Here is a 20,651-nt window from a genome sequence, read left to right as displayed (position 1 = left end):
CTGTCTCTACCTTCCTCCTCCTAGTAGAACTAAAGTTCCCTAAATGTCCTTGTCCCTTGAGCAGAGATACCCCTTTGCAGTAGTAGTCGTAAGTCAGACTAATTATAATTGGCTTCAGATTGTAGGGTAGTTCAAGTTCTCTCACCCTGTGCTTGAACATCAGGCACATTATTCTGAAGTATACTACCTACTTGTTTAGAACTTAAATTAAGCTTTTAAAGTTCTTTTGGGGGTATAGAGCCTAAAGGGAAAAGAACATGCCATTAGAGAGAAATTCCCTCTTAGGAAGAAACTGTTTTATGGCAGATAACTTCTAGCCAAGAAGGGTTCAGTGCCAGCGTCTTCCATCCCATCTCCCTGTGCCTTCTCTGATGATTAACATGGGTCCCATAGATAGCTAGTTTAGTAGATTTGAAAACTTAGTTGTCTTCAAACTTAGATGATGTGTTAGGGTTCTTCAGAGAAACAGAACTAATATATAGTAGAGAGGAAGGGAACTTTATACAAAGAATTCACCCACATGATTGTGAAAACTGAGAAATCCCATGGACCATCACTAAGCTGGAATCCTGGGGAATCTGACTGTGCACTTCTGAGATGGAAGGCAGGGAAATGGGACAGATGGGAAAGGTATAGCAGCTTCAGCTGGAGTTTCAGTTCAAGCCTAATGGCCTAAGAACCAAGGGTACTGGTGTCGCAGTGACAGGCCGGGCTAAACAGAGAGTGAAATAAACAATAAACTTTTCTCAACTTTTTTGCTGTTTTGGCTGGGGTTTTTACTTTGTTATATATTTTTTTGTTTGTTTTGTTTTGTATATGCTGTTTTTGCCATTGTTTTGGACAATGCCCAGTATAGCCTGCCTACATTGGCGAGGGTGGGTCATTTTATTCTGTCTACCAATGAGATGCTAATCTCTTTAGAAACACCTCCCAGACACAGCTAGAATGTTTTCAGCCATCTGGGCATTCCCTAGTCTGGGCAGATTGACACATAAAATTAACCACCACAGTGATACTTGGCTTTTGAAGGCCGTTGCCTGCTAAAAATAGTGTCTATTCTGTGTTTTGCTTTTGCTATGTAGGTATTAGTTTAACTTGTTTTCAACTGCTGGGTCGTCTAGTTTCTTCAGTTACCTTGAAGCAGAGCTTGTCTTTGATGTGTAGTTACGGTTGTCCCTCCATGAATCCCCTTTTTAGGAATGACTTTGAGTTTATGAGATAGAAATAGACCCTGTGTATTTCTTCTTCGTATTTGTCTATAGCAGGTGGTTTCTTTTGCTAGTATTTTAAAATTGTCTAACATAGCCATGTTTCCTCCAGAAATCTTAGGGCACATTTTATTAGTGTGTGGCAACCTTGCTGTGTTGGAAATGTTTAACACATTAATACTTGGACATCTCATGTTGACTCTCCTGAGTAATACCCCTTTTTATCAACATCTTATGTGGTTTTTTTCTGCTAGTGATCAGACAACAGTAGATGACTTGTTCAGCCTCAGTAGTGCTTACACCAGTTCTTCTATGGGCTGATGGAGACGTTTCATTTGACTTTAAAGAACTGTGGAACAGTAAAGGCAGAAATGGCCTATGTGATGAAAACTGTAGCAAAGATTCAGAGGAAGAGCTACCTGCAGGGAGTGGTGGATGGGGCCCAGGTGATGTTTACCTGGGAAAGAGGGGATGCTCTTCTAGGCAAAAGGGAAAGTTCCAAATAACGTAGGACACCTTGAACATGTGACAACAGGTAATGTTTTGGGGACTGGATTGTGCTCCTAAGTGGCAAAGAGCTTTAGTATTCTATGAAGCAAGACTAGTTGTCTTTAAGATCTTGAAGGACTTCAGAAGCTGTAAAGAGGCCAGAGAGCTAGTCAAAGTTTTTGAACAGCTCAGGCTTTTTGTACCTGTTAATATAATAAAGACTTTCACATCAGCAGTGCCATGTACTTAGGCAACAGGGACTTACCCTTCATCTCCAGAGTCTCTGCTTCATTACTGTTTACTGAATTCTGCCAGTGCGGTTTGATCTATTTCCAGGTCACCGACAAGTCTTTAAACACCAGTTTTCCTTTGGTTGCAGAATACAGTGTAGCTTTGTTAACAGGAGACAGTCTGCTTGCTCAGAATGCATTCTTGCTATTCAGCTTACTGTTCTGGGAAGAACCTCAGGAGAGGACCCTTTCCTTTTAGCACTTCATCACTACCATGTGCCCAATAAATGAAAAGCCCTTTGCTCTCAATAAGTACTGATTTCATTTCCTTTTAAAGCGTAAGTCCAGTGGGATTTCCTTTTACCTCTCCAGTCCCACCTCCTGTCTTCAGAATCAGAAGTGAATGAATCGTAGTTTAGCCAGAAGGCTGTGGAGACGGGGCCTCTTCATGGGTATGGGCTTAGTGGAGTGGAGTGGTCCCAGATCTTTCAGTTTCTAACTCACAGTTTGCTGCTGGTGTCCTCTTCCCTATGGACATTTACTCACATCTTTACCTATGGGCTTGTCATTGTGCTTCTTCTTGTGACCTGCTTACCTCATTAGACATCGCTTGTTTGCCCGATTATTCCTACCTGTGTTTTTCTCTTTTCCTGAATCCCAGGATACTTGCACTTCCCCACTGGAAGGATATTCAGCAGAGCCTCATTGGCTGTTTTATCTGTGATTAACAACACTTCTGTTTCCTGGAGACTCCCTGTAGTTCCCAGTACTGTCTTAATCCTAACAGCCAATCCTTAGCGCCAGAGTATGCTTCTATTGTATTATTGTTTTGGTTTTGAGGTTTTGTTGCTGTTGTTTTTGTCTTGTTTGTTCATTTTTTTGGGCCCCGTGGATCAGGAAACAGATACATCATAGGCTGGAGAACAGCTAGTCGTAGGAGCATACGCGTCTGGCGTAGTTAGCAAGCTAGTGCCCCGTGTCAAGTCCATTTTACTTAAAAGTCTAGGTTCTTCAACCTGGTTTTGGACTTAATGTAGTGGGTGAGTTGGTTAGGAGAGCTTCCCTTTACTTTTTCTTGAATAAATAAATGGGCCATTTAAAGGATGTAATACAGGTACAGAGCAGTGCATGTATAATGTGTATACTGCTCAATTGCTTTTTATTGGCAGTACCCATCTCTTCCAACAGCAATTACATTGAGGAACAGTATAAATCCTTCTCTCAGGTCTACTCATCACTTCAGCCATGAGGAAAACCAATACTATGCTTTGATACTGTATTTTTTGCCTTTTTATGAGCTTGTACAAACAAAATCAGGCCATTCTTTTGTCTGTCCTTATCTGTAATTTTGGTCTAAAAGAATAATCCTCATTTATTGACACTTTCAGGTCAAGTGCAATCTGAAAGTATTAACACCATAAATAAACAGATTTTATTTATCTGTTTAGAGAGGGGGAGAGAGGGAGGATATGTGTATGTATATATGTATATTGTGGTATGTGACAGTGAAATTCTGGGATTCTGAGTAGTAGATTTGCTTCATATCACATGGGAACTCAGCTGTTCTCTTGTCTATTGGTTTTGCTCTGTTTGAATACACTAAATATATATACATGGTGGCATAGTCGCACAGTACTGTTCAGCCTGGCCTCAAATTCAGGGTTCCCCTGCCTCTGTCCCCCGAGCAACCTCATATGTTGTAGTTTGTGCATTGTGGTGCTTGTGTCTTTAATAATAGTGACTTCAAAGTGTAAGGGAATTGATTTGATTAGAATGTGTGATACTTGTTCTGTTTCATTATCACTATCTTATTCTTCTTGATTTGTAAATTAAAGGTCACTGTAGATTGTACGTTGGAAAGCTAGCTATAATGTGGTCTTTTGTTTTAGGCGTCCACCTGGGACCCAGTAATGTATCCCATGAGGATAAGGAAAGACAGTTGTGCTAACTGTCTGTTTGCAAATTCTCCGTGCTGATTGGCGCTGTTATTCCTAATTTCTCAGCCCGTAGAGAAGGTAGTGTTTTCTGGGGTCTCTACCATTGACGTTGACATGATATGGGGTATTGAAAGTTCCTGTTATTTTTGTGGTTGAATACTAATTCCAGCCATCTCTGATCCCCTCTTGTTTTGCTCTCTATGGATCCCTGGAGGAGAGCTCACAGCCCTTAGTACTGTTCTGGTTTGTTCATTGGTGGAGGCTCTATAGCTTCCTCTTAGGCCCTCAGGACTGACGGGACAGATGGGAGTTCAAAGCTTTCATTGCACTCTAAATCTATTTTAAATTGCCTCAGTAATGATGGTTACAAGCTCCTGTGTTCTTGGAAGAAGAACACACCTGGTAGATAGGTCTCCCAAAGACTACTAGACAGCTCTCCCATCTGTACTTGGTACAGATATTTTGTTAATCTGAAACATTTAGCTCTGTAACCAGTGGGATTCTAATTTGAAGATAAAATAGCCTCCCACTGAAAACCTGGGATTGCTGGAAGGGCATCTGATGCAAATTTCTTTCCTTGTTGGGGCCCCATCTTGATATATGAAGACCAAGCCTATGTTGAGGAACACCATTGCTTAGGCAGGAGATCCTCAACAATGTTAGTAGAAGAAAGCTAGGTGAGAGTGAGCAAGTGAAGTTGGATCCATGTGTTTATTCTCTCTGCTCTTGATTGGAGTTGGTAGTTTAGGTTGCTCACTTGACTTCATCGTAGTGGTGGCCTCTAACATGGGATTGCTAGCCAGAGATGTCAGAGGTTTATTGTTTTAATTAGAGCAACAGAAATGGAACAGTACTACTACATAACTTTGCTAGTGGATTTTGTCCTACCAGGTAGTTGAACTCCAGAATTCTTGAAGGGCAGAAATAATAGACTAAAACCTCTAAGCTTTTGTAGTTTTGTCTCCAAGGGCAACAAAGTACTATTTGATTGAAACTACTGATATTCCATAATAAGTAGTGTCAGTTCCTATTCAAATAACTGTATTATACATATATATTTCTGTATTGCTAAGAATACAAAGAGTCTTTCTGAATTGAAAAAAAGTTAGTGCATATTTTAGAGGAAGGGCTGAGGCAGTGAGATATATATATAATCTCCCAGAAAATTTTTGTGGTGTAGCTCAGTTATTCAAACTGAGTTATACTAGCTGATTTCTAGGCCTGATGCCACATGCCTGCTACCCTAGCTAATTGGGGATGAAAAGTTCAGTGCTATCGTGTATGACTTAGTAGTACTGTCTCCAAAAAGGGGGACTAGAGATTGAGTTCTGTAGTAGAGATCCTGCTAAGCATGCATAAGGCCCTGAATTCAATCCTCTATAATACAAGGGAAAAGCCCCAGAACCAGACCACCAAAGTAACCTTCATTATTCTGTCTCCATCACTATGGGAGTCATGATAAAACAGCATTGTTAACTGCTGGTGACAAATAGCCTCATTTCAGTGGCCATTAAAGCCAGTTTTCCAAGAGATAATGGACATAGAAGATCTTTCCTTTGGATGAAGGAAGGAACATTTAAAGTCTTCATTTATTTGATATGTTGCTTCTATGGAGGGAAATAGAAACCTATCTTTATTTCCAGGCTGATGAATGTGCATGTTTAAGTACAGCCTCATAGAGAGTTGATATTGAGTATCAGTTTTCAGTTTTGTGCCAAGTTATTTTGTACAGTTTGAGTTATTAGCAGAAAAAAAAGTTCAAGAGCTCTGTTAGTATTCATGGTGTTTGTATATATCAAAATGTCAAGGACAGGTTCCAGAAAGGACTCATTCTTCCCTAAGGAGGTAGCAGGAACAGAAAAATCCTTCAGGCTTCGTTTATGCTTGGTGACTAAAACTCCCAGATCCATGATGTCTGAGCTAGGAGACTAACAGGGCTCTCCTGTCTAGGATGAGAAGAAAAACACTGCACATCTTCCACTCTAAAGTGGCTTTGTTGTGTGTTTTATGATGCCCATTGTGTACTAGCTCTAGGGAGTCAAGTAGCAATTTAATACATTAGAAGAAAAAAAGTCTTGAATTTTGTTGCCAGAGATAAAAGTACATGACATGGATTAGGCTCATTTGTGCTGAACCTGGAAGAGAACAGCAGACAGACAACATGAAAGTTTCACTTGCTTCTCATGAAAGTTAGCAACCCAGGGCAGGTGTCAGCCCAGCAGGATCTTCTACCACCCTCTGAAGTTACTTCTCATCTTCAAAGTTAGCTTGCAGTCTGAAGGGCTTCCTGAGTCCAGTCAGCTTGCTGACTTAGGCATTGGGAAGAAAAGGCATCATTCCTTTTTTCTTTATTGTTTTCATTGAACTTGGCCCTGCACACCCTAGATAGGGCTCAACCTCGAGCTGTCCTCAGTTCCTTTGCTTTACCTTTGAAAATGTTAGAAACTTTAATTTTTAGGTAAGCTTCAGGTTCTCAGAAAAATGTGCAGAAAGTACTCAGCCGTCCCCTTTTCCTAGCCCCCGTTCAAGTAAAGAACTAAATTGAAAATGCTCTCCAGCTGCGCAGTGGTTGTGCACGCCTTTAATCCCAGCGCTTGGGAGGCATAGGCAGACTGGTTTCTGAGTTCGAGGCCAGCCTGGTCTACAGAGTGAATTCCAGGACAGCCAGGGCTACACAGAGAAACCCCATTGTAAAGCACATGGTGCCCTGGCTAGTGTGGAACTGAGAAGGTGCTCTTAGCTGGTTGCTTTGCCTCCATCAGATAAAATTGTTGTTTTGGGGTAAATATGAGCAATTGTTGGGTAGGAAATCTATCATCTGATATCAGAATCTTTTTAATTTTTTCTTGGTTATGTAAGAGGAGTTTGAGACAAAAGTGTGAATATGTTTTAAAAATCAGTTTTTTTTAAAAAAAATTTAAATTATTTTATGTTTATGTGTATATTTTATACATATATGTTAATATACCATGTGTGTCTCCTCATGGAGGAAATAAGAAGGTGTCAGATCTCCTAGAAGTAGATTTACCAATGTTTGTGAGTCACCATGTGTGTGCTGAGAATAGAATCCATGTCCTCTGCGAGAACAGCCAGTGCCCTGAACCACTGATCATCTTTCCCAGAAGCTGTTATTGTTTGCATGTTTGTGTTTTAATTCTAAGATACATTATTTTTAAGATTTGTTTATTTTATGTATATGAGTACTCTACCTGCATGTACACCTGTGTGGCAGAAGAAGGCATCAGGTAACATTATAGATGGTTGTGAGCCACCATGTGGTTACCCAGGAATTGAACTCAGGACCCCTGGAAGAGCAGACAGTGTTCTTAACCTCTGAACCATCTCTCTATCCCCATGATTTTAGTGCCTAAAGACATCGTCTTTGGTGTTTTAAATTATAAGAAATCATGTATGAGGTTTGTGGAAAAGTATATTAGTTTAGAAGCACATTTTTATAGTGAGATTTGAAAGAATACTTTTCAGAGTTTGTAAGAAACAATTTTAAGACATTTAAAATAAAGTTTTGTGTATTGTAAAATAATAGCTTGATTACAGACTTTAAATGTAAAGACTTTTGAATGGAGAAGGAGAAACCATGGCAAGGAAGCCCCATCTTTCCCCATCTCCAGGCTATAGCTCCCTTTGTGATAAGTGATTTTCTTTCATTTAGAGCATACTCCTTCCACGTTACTGCTGATGGCCAAATGCAGCCTGTTCCTTTTCCCCCTGATGCCCTCATTGGACCTGGGATTCCCCGACATGCTCGGCAGATCAACACCCTCAACCACGGGGAGGTGGTGTGTGCAGTGACCATCAGCAACCCCACAAGGCACGTGTACACAGGTGGCAAGGGCTGCGTTAAGGTCTGGGACATCAGCCACCCTGGCAACAAGAGCCCCGTCTCTCAGCTGGATTGTCTGGTGAGCAAGCATGAGGTTCACCTGAGCTTCATTTTCATGAGCGGAGAATACAAGCCCCTTTGTTTCCTATGTTACCTTGTCAAGCTTCTGCTCCTTTTGCTAATTGAGCAGGATTCAGTTATTGCCACTACATTGGTTAAATCCTGGTGTTGATAGACTTATTTTTGGAGATGTTTTGCAGTGGTTTGGAGCTCACTTTGTAGACATGATTTCTAAGATGTTGTCCTATGCAGTAGAGGAAAAAGTAGTTAATGTGAAGTCTGATCCCAGCTATCTATTCATTGTTAAATTTCCCTGTAAACTTCAGCTAAATAACAAACATCAATATTTGCTAATGTGGCATGAAAACCCTCCCAGACTGGTTTGGTATTGTCAAGGAGTTGGGGGGGTAGCTTTTCCTTTCTGCCATAGCTTTAGTAAGACTGGAACAGAAAGAATTGACTCCCAAAACACTAAACTACTCCATCAAGAACCTAGAAGCACCTATTTACCTTGATTGCCAGACCTATAATGTTGGTCTTCAGAAGACTATGAAGTGGGCTGTCCTGTCTACGCATCTAGATGTTATTCTCAAACAAGAAGGGCAGATAAAGACCTAGCAAGCTAGTGTGGGTGTCGGTGGTGGTGGTGGTGATTTTGTTGTGGTAGTGCATCCTTATACTGAAAGAACTCTTTTCCCTCTATCTGGGTTGGCTTTGATGAAGAGTCACCTATTGGCCTTTTGATTAAGAAGGTTCCATAGGATAATAGCTATGGTAATATTGAGAAAGCCAATCCATTAAATTCTTAAAAAACTACTCAGTACTCATTGGGCAGTGTCAGGAAAAATGAAAACAAAAGCAGATTGAGTGGGTCTGCACTGTCCAATAGTACATGACAGTGCTGGCAGTGTACTCCACAGGGAAGTGCACTCACACCTGCCTTCCACCCAGATGCTTTCAAGTCTCTCTGTGCAGTTGCAAATCAGTAATACAGCTTAGCAGCCCTATGAGTTTATTTACTCTTTGGAAGAAGACAATGGCAGTTGGACCCTGGTCTTTCCTGTAGAACAGAGTGTTCATGAAATCTTTCTCTTGAAGTTAAAAAACAGAACAGCATTTAGAAACACACAGTATTATCAGTTGGCAGTGCTCCACAGTGATTACATTTTGCTATTCCACAGAATAGAGATAACTACATCCGTTCCTGTAAATTGCTACCTGATGGCTGTACTCTCATAGTGGGAGGGGAAGCAAGTACTCTATCCATCTGGGACCTGGCAGCTCCAACTCCCCGCATCAAGGCAGAGCTGACATCCTCAGCCCCCGCCTGCTATGCTCTGGCCATCAGCCCTGACTCCAAGGTCTGCTTCTCATGCTGCAGTGATGGCAACATCGCAGTGTGGGACCTGCACAACCAGACCCTGGTGAGGTGAGTACAGGGATTCTCCTAGGGAAGCCTCAATTAAGAGGGTGCTGAGTGTTGATACAGAGACTAACTGGCCACCTGTGGTTGACGAGTGTATTTGGCATATGCTAGAGTGACACAAAGACCTTATATCGTTTTTGTTCCCATTCTTCATCCATATTGAGATGGCAGACATGGCTTTGTCAAGGGACAACATACCAGTCTAAATGGTTTGAGCTTGGCCAGAGTCTTGTTTATGCAAATGAAAATCTGCTGACACAAGACAACAAAAGAACATTAAAAATAAGCTTTCGTTGCATTGAAACCACAAAATAGCTTTAAAATATCTGTATTTTTCCATAGCTAACTAAGAGGGTCATTCCACTTGGAAGCACATGGGCCTCTGATTGGCTTCTAGATCTCTCTCTTCCCTCAGCAGCTAGTCTGTTTCCATTTAATGCACATACCAGAGTCATTCCACAAACTATTTTTAAGAATAAGCACTTAAATCAAATGTAGCCAGCTTTTGGGAAGTAGAAATAGGGATTTTAAGACAAGGCTGTCTGTGTGTACCTCTATCCTCTACTTTATAGATGAGAAAACATAGGCACAACTTGCCTCTGTTCCTTTAGTCAGACCTGGCATTCTGCTGCCTGCTGGCTCCCTGGAATCATGTGTGTATATGTGTGTTGGGGTGCTTCATACATGTTTTAGCAGGGACTGGCCATGTGTGGCCAGTGGCTACTCTGAGAGTTTGAGTTGAAGAGGTGATAAGAAGTCAGGATGAAAGAAAAAGGTTGGGACAATTGTTTGAAGAGACAAAAGGAAGAAAGGTACCACAAAGACTCCTTCGTTCCAGGTGATCATGGAGAGCCCAGGTAGCACTGTTGAGGTCCACTTGCTGGACAACAGCAAGGAATTCTGGGCATGTGGGAGAAGAGGACTAGTAGGGACAGGAACTGGATTAGGGATCTTGCTTGGGAGAGAAAGATTTTTGGCTTGTATCTTGGCTAAGAATTCAGGGCAGCAATGGTAATTTTTTTTCTTTTCTTTGCACTTTGAATTTAAGCGTGGTGCTCTGTGGTAATAAGGTATGGGAGGCCTTCTTGGCATTGAGATTTCTAAGCAGTTCTATTCTGGGTCTTACCTAGTTCTGAAGGTGGCTCCTGCCCTCTCTGATCTGCCCTGGCCAAAGCATGCTCAGCATGTAGTCACGTTTGTGAGCATCAATTCGTGTACCTTCCCTATCTGCCAACCCCAAATCCCACTGTGCTCCTGTTCTCTCCACTGCCAATCTGACTTGTTGTCTCATGCCCTTCCAGGGGTCAGAAATTCTTGCCACCCAATTGATTTTGGATGCCATCTGAACATGGCATGAAGGTCCCATGTGAAGCTTTGTTCTGGGGGTGGAGGGTCTGGCAAGTGTCTGTCCACCTCAGTACTTTTCTTTGTCTCTACCTAACATCTCTGAGGTCAAGAGGCCTGCTTGACCCTTGATCTCTGAGAGTCCACATTTTCTCATGCAAGGCCCTTTATGATTCAGAAGGGCTAAGTACACAGAGTTCATACTGTGCTAGCAGGAAGGGCCCTACTGGTAGGTTATCTTCTAAATGAATGTGTTCTTGGAATAAGCCTTTTCCTTTCTGTGGGTTCAGGCCTTGGCCACTGAAGGACTGGTCTTTATCGTTCCTTAAGGAAATTGGTTTTTGTGTGTTTATCTTTATTGTCTCTTAGTACTTAAACTCTTTTCCAGATCAGGGAAGAGTTTCACTGGGTCTGTTTATCAGAGGCCATAGGATACCTGGCTTCTGGCAGCATCCTGCAAGCCAGTCCATTTCTTTAGGCTTTGGATCTTGAGAAAAGAAACAGAACCTGCAGGGGCTGTTTCCTGTGCTCCTCAGGGGAAGGTTACTTTGATACTGCACGCTAACAAACACTGAGATGACACAGTGAGTCCAAAACTAACAACACAACAGTGTTTACCTTGAGCTCTGGCAGGAAATCATTATTCAGTCTGGTTTGTTTTATCAGGCAATTCCAGGGCCACACAGACGGAGCCAGCTGTATTGACATTTCTAATGATGGCACCAAGCTCTGGACAGGCGGTTTAGACAACACTGTGAGGTCCTGGGACCTGAGAGAAGGGAGGCAGCTGCAGCAGCACGACTTCACTTCACAGGTGAGTGCTTGGCTCTGGCCTGCTGTGGAGTCAGTAGGGGTCTGTGGATCATTCTCCCACCTCAGCATCACATGATAAGCAGATGTGTTTAAAACCACAGGCATACAACACACAGACACACACACACACACACAGCATGCCCCCGCTGAAAAGGGGATGGTTACAAAAATCCTGTGAGTCAAACTGTGTTAAGATGCTTTATGTACATGTGGTTTTGGTGAAAGGAGTTTATACAGTAGAGAATATACAGGTTTTCTTCAGCAGTATGCAGTCTGTTACACAACAGACTGTATTACCACTATCAAAGGCAGAATGAGAGCGAAATGAATGTTAATTTGATTCAAGGAGTTTAAGAACATGTGGATTCCTGTCTCATTTCTTAACCTTAAAAACCCAACACTGAGGGGGCAAGTGGACATTGGGTTTCACTCCTCACCAAGAAGCTATTTGCAGTTGATACCCACTGGTAATAGAAAATCAGTTTTTTCCAATGGAGGGTGCATCTACTACTCTCTGGGCAGGCTCCATACCTCAGAGTAATTGACCAACACAAAGTCCATGGGGCATTGGGAGATAGGGGCCTTTTTTATGTTCTTTTGTTTGCTTTGGTTTTTTTTTTGTTTTTTTTTTGTTTTTGTTTTTTTTTTAACTTACTGATGTTTTGCTTGTTTGTGCGCTTGAGAGGGATGGGAGGGAGGGAGAGAGAATATAAAGGTGGTTGGGTAAGAAGATGGGGAGGATCTTTGAGAATGGGGGAGGGGACATGATTAAAATATATTGCATGAAAATGCTTTTCAGTAGAGAAAAAAATATCATGACCAGCTAGATCTATAGAAGGCTTTTGAGGCTTGACTCTAACGTATGGCAGTTCTACACCTTCAGCTTCCAGGTCACTAGGATTAACGGTATACACCACTATGACTGAGTAGAATTTTAAAATAATATAAAAACATAGCAACTTTTGGAGAATGTAGACTTATTTGGCAAAAGCAGTGCTTGACCTTTACTGGTGTCTTCCTCATGGTAAAGCTGTTCTTTTTATTACTCAGCCCCTTGCCCACACCCCTTGCTGCCCCCGCTCTCCATTGCTGTGTGTTTTTTGTGTACAGGTAATAAAAATTTAAAAAATGGGTAAAAATGGAAAACAACTACATATAGTGTTTTAATTTTACTCTGTTCCTCTGATAAAATATGACAGAAAGGATCTTAGGAGGAAAACAGTTTATTTAGTTAACTATTTCAGATCACAGTCCATTGTTACTAGAAAGTCACAGTGTAGGATCCTAAGACAGCTGGTCACATTGCATCCATAGTCAAGGGCAAAGAGGAAGGAAGTGCTCACACACCCTGGGACAATATCTGTGTTCTTTTCATTCAGTACAAGGCTCAGCCTGTGAAGAGGTGACACATACATGGTGGGTCTTTCCATTTCAAATAACCCAACTAAGAAACTCTTTTACAGGCATGCCTACAGGCTGACCAAATCCATGTAATTCTTCACTGAAATTCTTCCCATACAACTGAGGGTTGTATCAACTCTCACATATACTAATTTAGGTGACTATTGATTTTAGTTTAACAATCTTTCCTATTCTACCGTTCTGTAGAATATGCAGGATATTATTTTTGGTCACAAGTTTTAAACTTAAGAATGTCTATAATTGTTAAACATATGCAAGCCTATATCAAACACAGACAGTTACATTCCCTACACTAAGCTATTGGTATCTGGCTAGTTTTGTTATATCATCCTCATTCCAAACATTGGATTACATATCCTAGACATTGTATTTCTAGCATAAGTATTTCAGTTAGTGTCTCTTAATGATGACTTCCAATGTTATTATTGAAGATGATTTCTTATTTCACAGCATTGATGGAGCTTTTCATCTCCCATTTATTTGTTCAGTAGAGGACTCTGGGCTGGACTGCATCCTATACCCTTTCCCAGTCTGGATTTGGCAGATGAAACCTGTTTTTTGACCCTGTGCTTGCACCGCCTGCTGTCTTCTCACTTCCTTAACTTATTGAGTAAAGTCATGAGTGATCCTATCTTACCTATAACAGATCTTCTCCTTGGGGTACTGCCCAACTGGGGAGTGGCTTGCCGTGGGCATGGAAAGCAGCAACGTGGAAGTTCTGCATGTGAACAAGCCTGACAAGTACCAGCTGCACCTCCACGAGAGCTGTGTGCTGTCCCTAAAATTTGCTTATTGTGGTAAGTTCAGCTACAAGAGTTTCAATGGCCTAAATGGGGAAATACTTTTTAAAATATGCTTAGAGATGGTATCTGGGGAAAAAATGTGTTGCTCCATGTAGCTGGATGCAATAATTCTATTGCTCCTCAGAGCAGAGTAATGTGTGTCTCAGCCTGCTTTGTTAATTTGAGAAAAGTCAGCAGACACTGAAATATATGGTAGGGGTGGGGCGTAATTGCTGGTGCTCTGAAGTGTGGAGGGTAATGATGTTTAGAATAGGACCACAGTGAAATCACTATGTGCTGACCGTATAACAAGGATGCAGGGTCAGAAGGATGTTAGCTACACTCAGATTCTTCCTGAATTAGAACAGAGAAGGGAAAGTCCATGTGGAGACTGTCCTGTGCTTTGTGTGGTCACATATTTAGTCATTGGCTGTGAAAATATATGGCTGACTGACACTAGTTGTACATTCTGTATGCATCTGATAAATGAGCATTTCTGATTAGTTCAGTATTAAATTCTTTTGCTCTCAATGTTTCCGTAAGAGTGAAAATGGCTATGAGGCTGAGTCATGTACTGAATGACTCATGGTACTATTATACACGCCTGTGTGTGTGCGCGCACACACACACTTGCAAACAATCTCAGGAGGGTGTCAAAGCCAGTTATCTTCATCCATTATCCTTCTGCCACTCAGCTTCTTGTTTATGAGGCAAGATTCTTGGAGCTTGTCTTTTGGCTACACTAGATGGCCAGCAATTGCCCAAGGCCTACCTGCTCTTTGGCTTTCCCACACTTGTCCCTGAGACTTGGATTCCAAGTACACAACCCTACATGCTAGAAATCTGAATGTGTGGACATGCTTGCACATGTTTATCCACTCAGTAATCTCCAGCCTTCTGACAGCGCCATTGATTAAGAACAGATCACACCAAGGAGCCTAGATTTAAAACTTACTTGGATCAGAGACCAACCCTTTGGACATGGAACCTAGTATGATAATGTTCTCTTTGGGGGATAGCTAGATCATTTCCTGGGTGGAAGCAGTTACTATTACTCAAGCACAGTGACGTGAGTTCAGTCTTTGAAACCCATGTTACAAACTAGATGGGCTAGCTCACTTTTGTAAACCCAGCACTCCTACAGTGTGATGAGAGCTGGAGACAGGAGAATGGCCCTGGAAGCTTATAGGGCATCAGTACAAACAGTAATAAAGATCTTATCTCAGCAAGGGGTAAGGAAAAGAAGCAGCTTCACGGGGTTGTCTCTCACATTCACACATACATGCTCCCTGGCCTGTGCATTTGCATTCATAAACACTATTACACATGCACACACACCACACACTAAAAACAGTGCTATTTAACTAATTCCAACAGGGGAAATTTGAATATTGCTGAAATCATGTGTGCCTTTGCTAATTCTAGGCAAGTGGTTTGTGAGTACTGGAAAAGACAACCTCCTAAATGCCTGGCGGACACCGTATGGAGCCAGCATCTTCCAGGTATGGAAATTTGTACTTTGTGGCCTTTGAAATAACTAGTGAGGTTGCCTCCACATGGAACACATTAAATATTCTCTGCCTGCTGTTTTTTCTTACAGTCCAAAGAATCTTCATCAGTGCTTAGCTGTGACATCTCTGTGGATGACAAATACATAGTCACTGGCTCAGGGGACAAAAAGGCTACCGTTTATGAGGTCATCTACTGAGAATACCATGGCTTCATATTTACAGTTGAATTGGGCCAAATGTTTGGAATTTGTAGAAATAGAAGTTATAATTTAAAAAAACAGAAACATCAAAAAAACTGAAGAAACCTGTTTCCAAATCTTGACACAGAACTGCTTTGAGTCTACAAAGAGAGAAGGCAACAAGTCTATCAGTAGACAGTCACCTGTCTAATTTTGGGCACCACAGTCATACAGAGACCGCAGGTATGGGACAGAGGAGCAAGCTGATGCCTGTCAGTCCTTCCTTGGCCAACTGTGAGCCTACCTTTCTGTTCCTTGCAATTCAGTTCGCCTTGAGTCCTTTGTACAGCAGTGGTGTCTGCAATGAACTTGTTTCTTGGTTTTGCATCTTGTGATTTTTTTTTCTTTTTGTATTTTTTTGTTGTTTCAACATTTGTATAAATTGTAAATATATTTGGTTTATTACAGTAAAACCTTTAGTACCAGAAAGTGGTCTTCCTCCTTGATTCTTTTTAATCAATACATTTGAATCCTAGATGTGGGTTTTGTGAGTAAAGTCCATACACACATAGGTAAGTTCTTAGTACACTTGTTTTTGCAGAAATATATTTGACAGTGGATATCTGCTGTATTGGGACTGATCCCATCAAGTTCTTGGGGATCAACAGAGACTCAGGATCAGAACTGGAACTGTCAGTTAATGCCAGCTTTAATAGAAGAAATTGGAATTACTTTAATACTCATTCTTTGAGACTCTTGTGACTGAAACTTAACTATTATTATGATTTTTATTTTGCTTTTAATACAGTTTCCTACACTATATTTTATGCTCACCTTGAGCTGGTAGCACTCCTCTTGTCTCAGCCTGGACTACAAGTGTGTGTTACCCTTCCTGACTTTTTTTAAACTTAGATAATGTATCAAACAATGATCCTGTTTTCACACATATTCATCCCTCATGATTTCCTCTCCTTCATCCTTACCCCAAAGAAACCTCATTTGATCTATATGGTTAAATCTAAGATTGTGTGTATGACCATTTCTTCAAGGTCACAAATTAAAAGTTCTGCCTTTTCCTTGTATCCTACTGACAAACTGAATCAGCACTATAGGTAGGCCTAATCTTATTTACATTCTTTTTCTTGTATTTTAAGGAATATATTGATGATTTATGTTTTGTTTTATGATGTGTGCTGTTCAGAAAGCTCTGGAGTTCATGTCCCTGGAAAACTGAAGTGGAAAGTCAGCAGATTATGTCTCATTAGGTACTTACTTGATCTATTACACTGATTCACTTAATCCAGCCAGCTTTGCCCCATTCATCTCATTAAGACTGTCCCTGCAGCTCTGGACATTGTAGTCTGGCATTAATCTTTTGTCCTTATTTTTATAGATACATTTTTACTAATTTGATTAGGTGATATCTGTAACCCTGGGCTCTTAATAAGCTACCAAACATGTTTTCTTTTGAATAGGCTACATAACTTATGCTTTTTATATTTGCTGTTTACTACTATGTATTAGGGGAAAACATGGTTAGTAAGTAGCAGTAGCTAAGGAATTTCCTGTGCCCTTGTTTTCTTACGATTCAGTGAGTTGGTAGTTGTTCTTTATGCTTTTCATTTGTCATCAAGACCTTTTTATATCTTTAAAAACTTTAGATTTCACCCCAAACAAGTTTTTTCAAAGTTTATTAAATATTTTTCATTAAGCAAATAGCAAATCCTAATGGTCAAAGCTGATTTCTGTCTCCCTTCTCTAAATTGTGGAGCAGGTTTCTTCTCCTCTACTTCCACCAAGACAATGAGCTATGTAGTGATGAAAGATTGCAGACTTGTTTCTCTCCAGCAGTATTGCTATAGGTTTACAGATTTAATTCCAACTACAAGTAGAAAAGGATAGAAGCCCAGGGAAATAAGCCAGTGAATAGAAACTGTTACATCCCTTCCATTCACCAGTACATTAGCTGAAACAAACATGGTGTGTCTCACCTAAAGGGAAGTGGCTTAAGGAGCTGAGAATAGGAAGTTGGAATTTGGGAAACTGTTCAGGTCCTCGTTTCTCACTTGTAGAATATGAATGATAAAAATTGCTGTATCTATTGCCCAAGGTCTTGCGAACCATAAGCTGATACTCAGCAGGATATAGTGACATATATCTCATAATTAGAGCATGAACGGGGCATTGTCTTTTCCATTATAGTATAACTCCATATTAACTGTGTGTGTGTGTGTGTGTCTACATACACATAGGAGTTTTTGCGTTTGTAGGTTTCTCTCTATGACTGTTTCAAAGGTCTTTAGTGTTATTAACCTTTCTGTTTTCTTTCCTCTGCCCTCTCTTCCCATTCCTAACCCAAACTTAATCCTTCGAGTTTCATTATTCCTGTTCAACCCTTTATGCAGTCGTGTTCTATGTTGTCTCCCTTGAAAGCCTCCCCCAACCCCCTACACACACACTAGTTCCCTAACGTCTATGGCTGTTCCAAATATACACATCTGAAGATTCAAAGTTAGCATTTACAAATAAAGGAAAACATTAAGTATTTGTCTTTCTGAGTCAGGAGTTACCTTACTCAAAATGATTGTTTCTAGCTTTTATTAATTTACCTACACATTTCAAAAGTTTGTCTTTTTTCTAATTGCAGTGTGTAAACATACTTCCTTTTCAGTATCAGTTGATGGACATTTAGGTTGTTTATATTTCCTGACTATTGTGAGAAGAGCAGCTATGAATATTGACAAGTAGGATATAGAGTCTATAGTAGGGTATGGAGTCCTTTGGATCTGTGTCCAAGAGTGGAATAGCTGTATCCTGTGGATATCTATTTCTAGTATTTTAAGCATTATCCACATTGATTTTCCTAGTGGTTATACCTGTTTGTTCTACTGGCGGTAATTAGCATTCTTCTTTCTCCATATCTACATCAACATTTGTTGTTGTTTGCTCTTTTTCATTTTAGCCATCTGTCTCCACTGTAAGGTAAAATCTCAAAGTGATGTTAATTTGCATTTCTCTGGCAAATGTTGAACATTAAAATACCAAAATGGGTTTCAGTCATTTGTAGTTCATCTTTTCAGAACAATCTGTTGTTGTCCATGCCATATATGCCACTGGTTTTCTTAACGTCTACTGTTTTGAGTTTCATTTTGTATTCTAGATACAAACCTCTGTCAGGTGTATAGCTGGTAGGCGCTTATTCTCTAGGCTGTGTCTTCCCCCAAATGATGGTGTGCTTTGTTGTACACCTCCTTTAGATTCATGAGGTTGTATTTATTTGTTAGTGTTAATGTACTAACCAGAATCCTGTTCAGAAAGACCATTCCTGTGCCTGTAAGCAAAAGCCCCTTCCCTCCTTTCCCCTTTCTCAGATTTAAGGTATCTGTTGGATCTAATGTTGAGGGCCTTGAGGGCATTGACTTTTATATAGGGGAAGAGATAAGAAGCTAGGTTCCTTTACATGTCACTATCCAATTTGACCAGCTTTGTTTGTTGAGGATGTCGTTTGTCCAGTGTGTTGTTGGCCTCTTTGTCAAAATTTTGGTAGCTATAAGAATTGTTAACTTATATGCTAGACTTTAGTTATTTTACATTGATCAGTGTGTCTGTTTTTATGCCAGTGCCATGTTGTTTTTATTGTGATAGCTTTGTTACACCTCAAAATCTTAGGCATTGATACCTCTACCAGCTTTTTGTTATTCAAAGCTGTTTTCCTGGGTATTTTGAATTTTCATATAGAATTTAAGATTGTTTTTTTAAAATTTCTGTGACGACTTGTGTTGGAGTTTTGATGGAAACTGCACTGTGTTGGTAGACTACTTTTGGTAGGATGGCCATTTTCACAGTATTCTACCAACCAATAAACATCTGAGGGGGTGGATTTCTGTTTTTCGAGTTTTTTTAAATTTTCTTCAATTTTGTTTTTCAGTATCTTAAAGTTTTTATTGTGTAAGTCTTTTATTTCCTTAAATTTATTCCAAGATTTGTTTGTTTCTGAAGCTGTTGTGAATGGAATTGTTTGCCTGATTTCTTTCTCAGTGTGTTTGCCATTTGTACTTAGGAAGGCTACTAGGTTTTGTGTGTTTACTTTATATCCTCTTACTTTGTCAAGTATGCTTAATAGCTGTAGGAAATTTCTGGTGGAGCCTTTAGGGTCTTTTCTGTATAGAATTGTATCATCTACAAATAAGGATACTTTGTCTATTCTTTTCACATTTACAGTGCCTTTATCTCCTTAACTTGTTTTATTAACCTGAATAGGATGGAGGAGAATGGTCATAGAAATGCTTTTTCTTTTTTTTCCATTTGAGATGATGTTGGCTGTGGACTTGCTGTATATTGCCCTTGTTAGGTTGAGCTATGTCCCCTGTATTTCTAGATTCTTTAGAACTTTTCTCATGAAAGTATGTTGGATTTGATCAAAGTCTTTTTCCTCTGCCTAAAGAGATAATCACTAGATTTTCATTATTCAGTCTATATACTAGATTACACTTATTTCTATGTATGTGGCAGATTACATTTATTTATATATGTATATTGAACAATCTCTGTATCCCTGGAATAAAGCTGAATTCACTATACTGGGTAATCTTTATGATGTGTTCTTGAATTCAGTTTGCAAGTTGAAGTGGAAACGTAAGGGTTCTTTGGAAAGTCAATTGTGTTGGATAGTGTTTTCTTGGAGCAAACACTTGAAGGAGTATTTTCCTGAAACAGACATAGATGAAAGAATGACTTGCTAAAAGCAAGTATGAGGGACATGTGAAGGATTCTTCACTAATCACATGCCTATATTGGTCTGCCTTACACTGAGTAGCTGAGCTCTGTTGTGACTTCATAGAATTTCACCAAAAAAACCCTTTCTGGTGGTATGTTGTAACTTCTTGCCACTTCCTCAAACTTAGGCTGATTGGCAGAGTAATGTCAGCTGATACAGACTCAAGTGAAGTTTTGCTGTGTCAGACTCAAGTACTCAGGTAAGACATGGTGAGGTAAGACCCATGGAGAACATGTGATATTTGGCATATAAGTTGGACTCAACAGACTGTGAGAGAGGCCTGGCTTGGCTAGGCTTGGCTAGGCTTGCTTGCTAGTAGAGCTAGCTGTGTAACTCATCTTTGCAGAGAGGGGCACAACCAAGGACTTCTCCTGGGATTCTTCTTGACCTTGGACTGATTAGGCTGAGGCCTGGCTGTCTCTGCTAGGTCATGCTACCACTGCTGATTCAAGTTTGCCGTCCTGACTTTATTGAACTAACTGGACAGAACGCAGATGGGATTTGCTCCAAAAACCATTTCTAAAGAGGTTCACTCCCCACCCCTACCTTGTATCCTTTCTTTTCCTCTGCCTCTGGTGGCTGGAGGTAGAGTTCTACAAGAAAAGTTAAAAGGTTTAAGAACCAATATTAGC

At 40.4% G+C, this 20,651-nt stretch overlaps 1 protein-coding gene across 7 annotated transcripts in view; it reads left to right on the top strand.

The window, feature by feature from the left end:
- The window catches only part of Tle1 (TLE family member 1, transcriptional corepressor), a 90,723-nt gene extending 74,992 nt beyond the window's left edge, over positions 1-15,731 (top strand). For 6 of the 7 annotated variants that reach the window (XM_031377679.1, XM_031377674.1, XM_031377676.1 and 3 more), the window contains 6 exons: positions 7,535-7,784; positions 8,947-9,194; positions 11,202-11,349; positions 13,417-13,567; positions 14,978-15,054; positions 15,153-15,731. In XM_031377679.1, the coding sequence (XP_031233539.1) occupies positions 7,535-7,784; positions 8,947-9,194; positions 11,202-11,349; positions 13,417-13,567; positions 14,978-15,054; positions 15,153-15,260 (982 nt within the window). In that variant the 3' untranslated portion in view covers positions 15,261-15,731. The remainder of the gene's footprint in view (positions 1-7,534; positions 7,785-8,946; positions 9,195-11,201; positions 11,350-13,416; positions 13,568-14,977; positions 15,055-15,152) is intronic. The other variant, XM_031377677.1, reaches the window with a different exon arrangement.
- The last annotated feature ends 4,920 nt before the right edge of the window (positions 15,732-20,651 follow it).

Source organism: Mastomys coucha, unplaced genomic scaffold, assembly GCF_008632895.1.
Source record: "Mastomys coucha isolate ucsf_1 unplaced genomic scaffold, UCSF_Mcou_1 pScaffold18, whole genome shotgun sequence".
NCBI lineage: Eukaryota > Metazoa > Chordata > Mammalia > Rodentia > Muridae > Mastomys > Mastomys coucha.
Note: the sequence above shows the minus strand (reverse complement) of the source record. Positions and strands in the feature narration are given on the sequence as shown.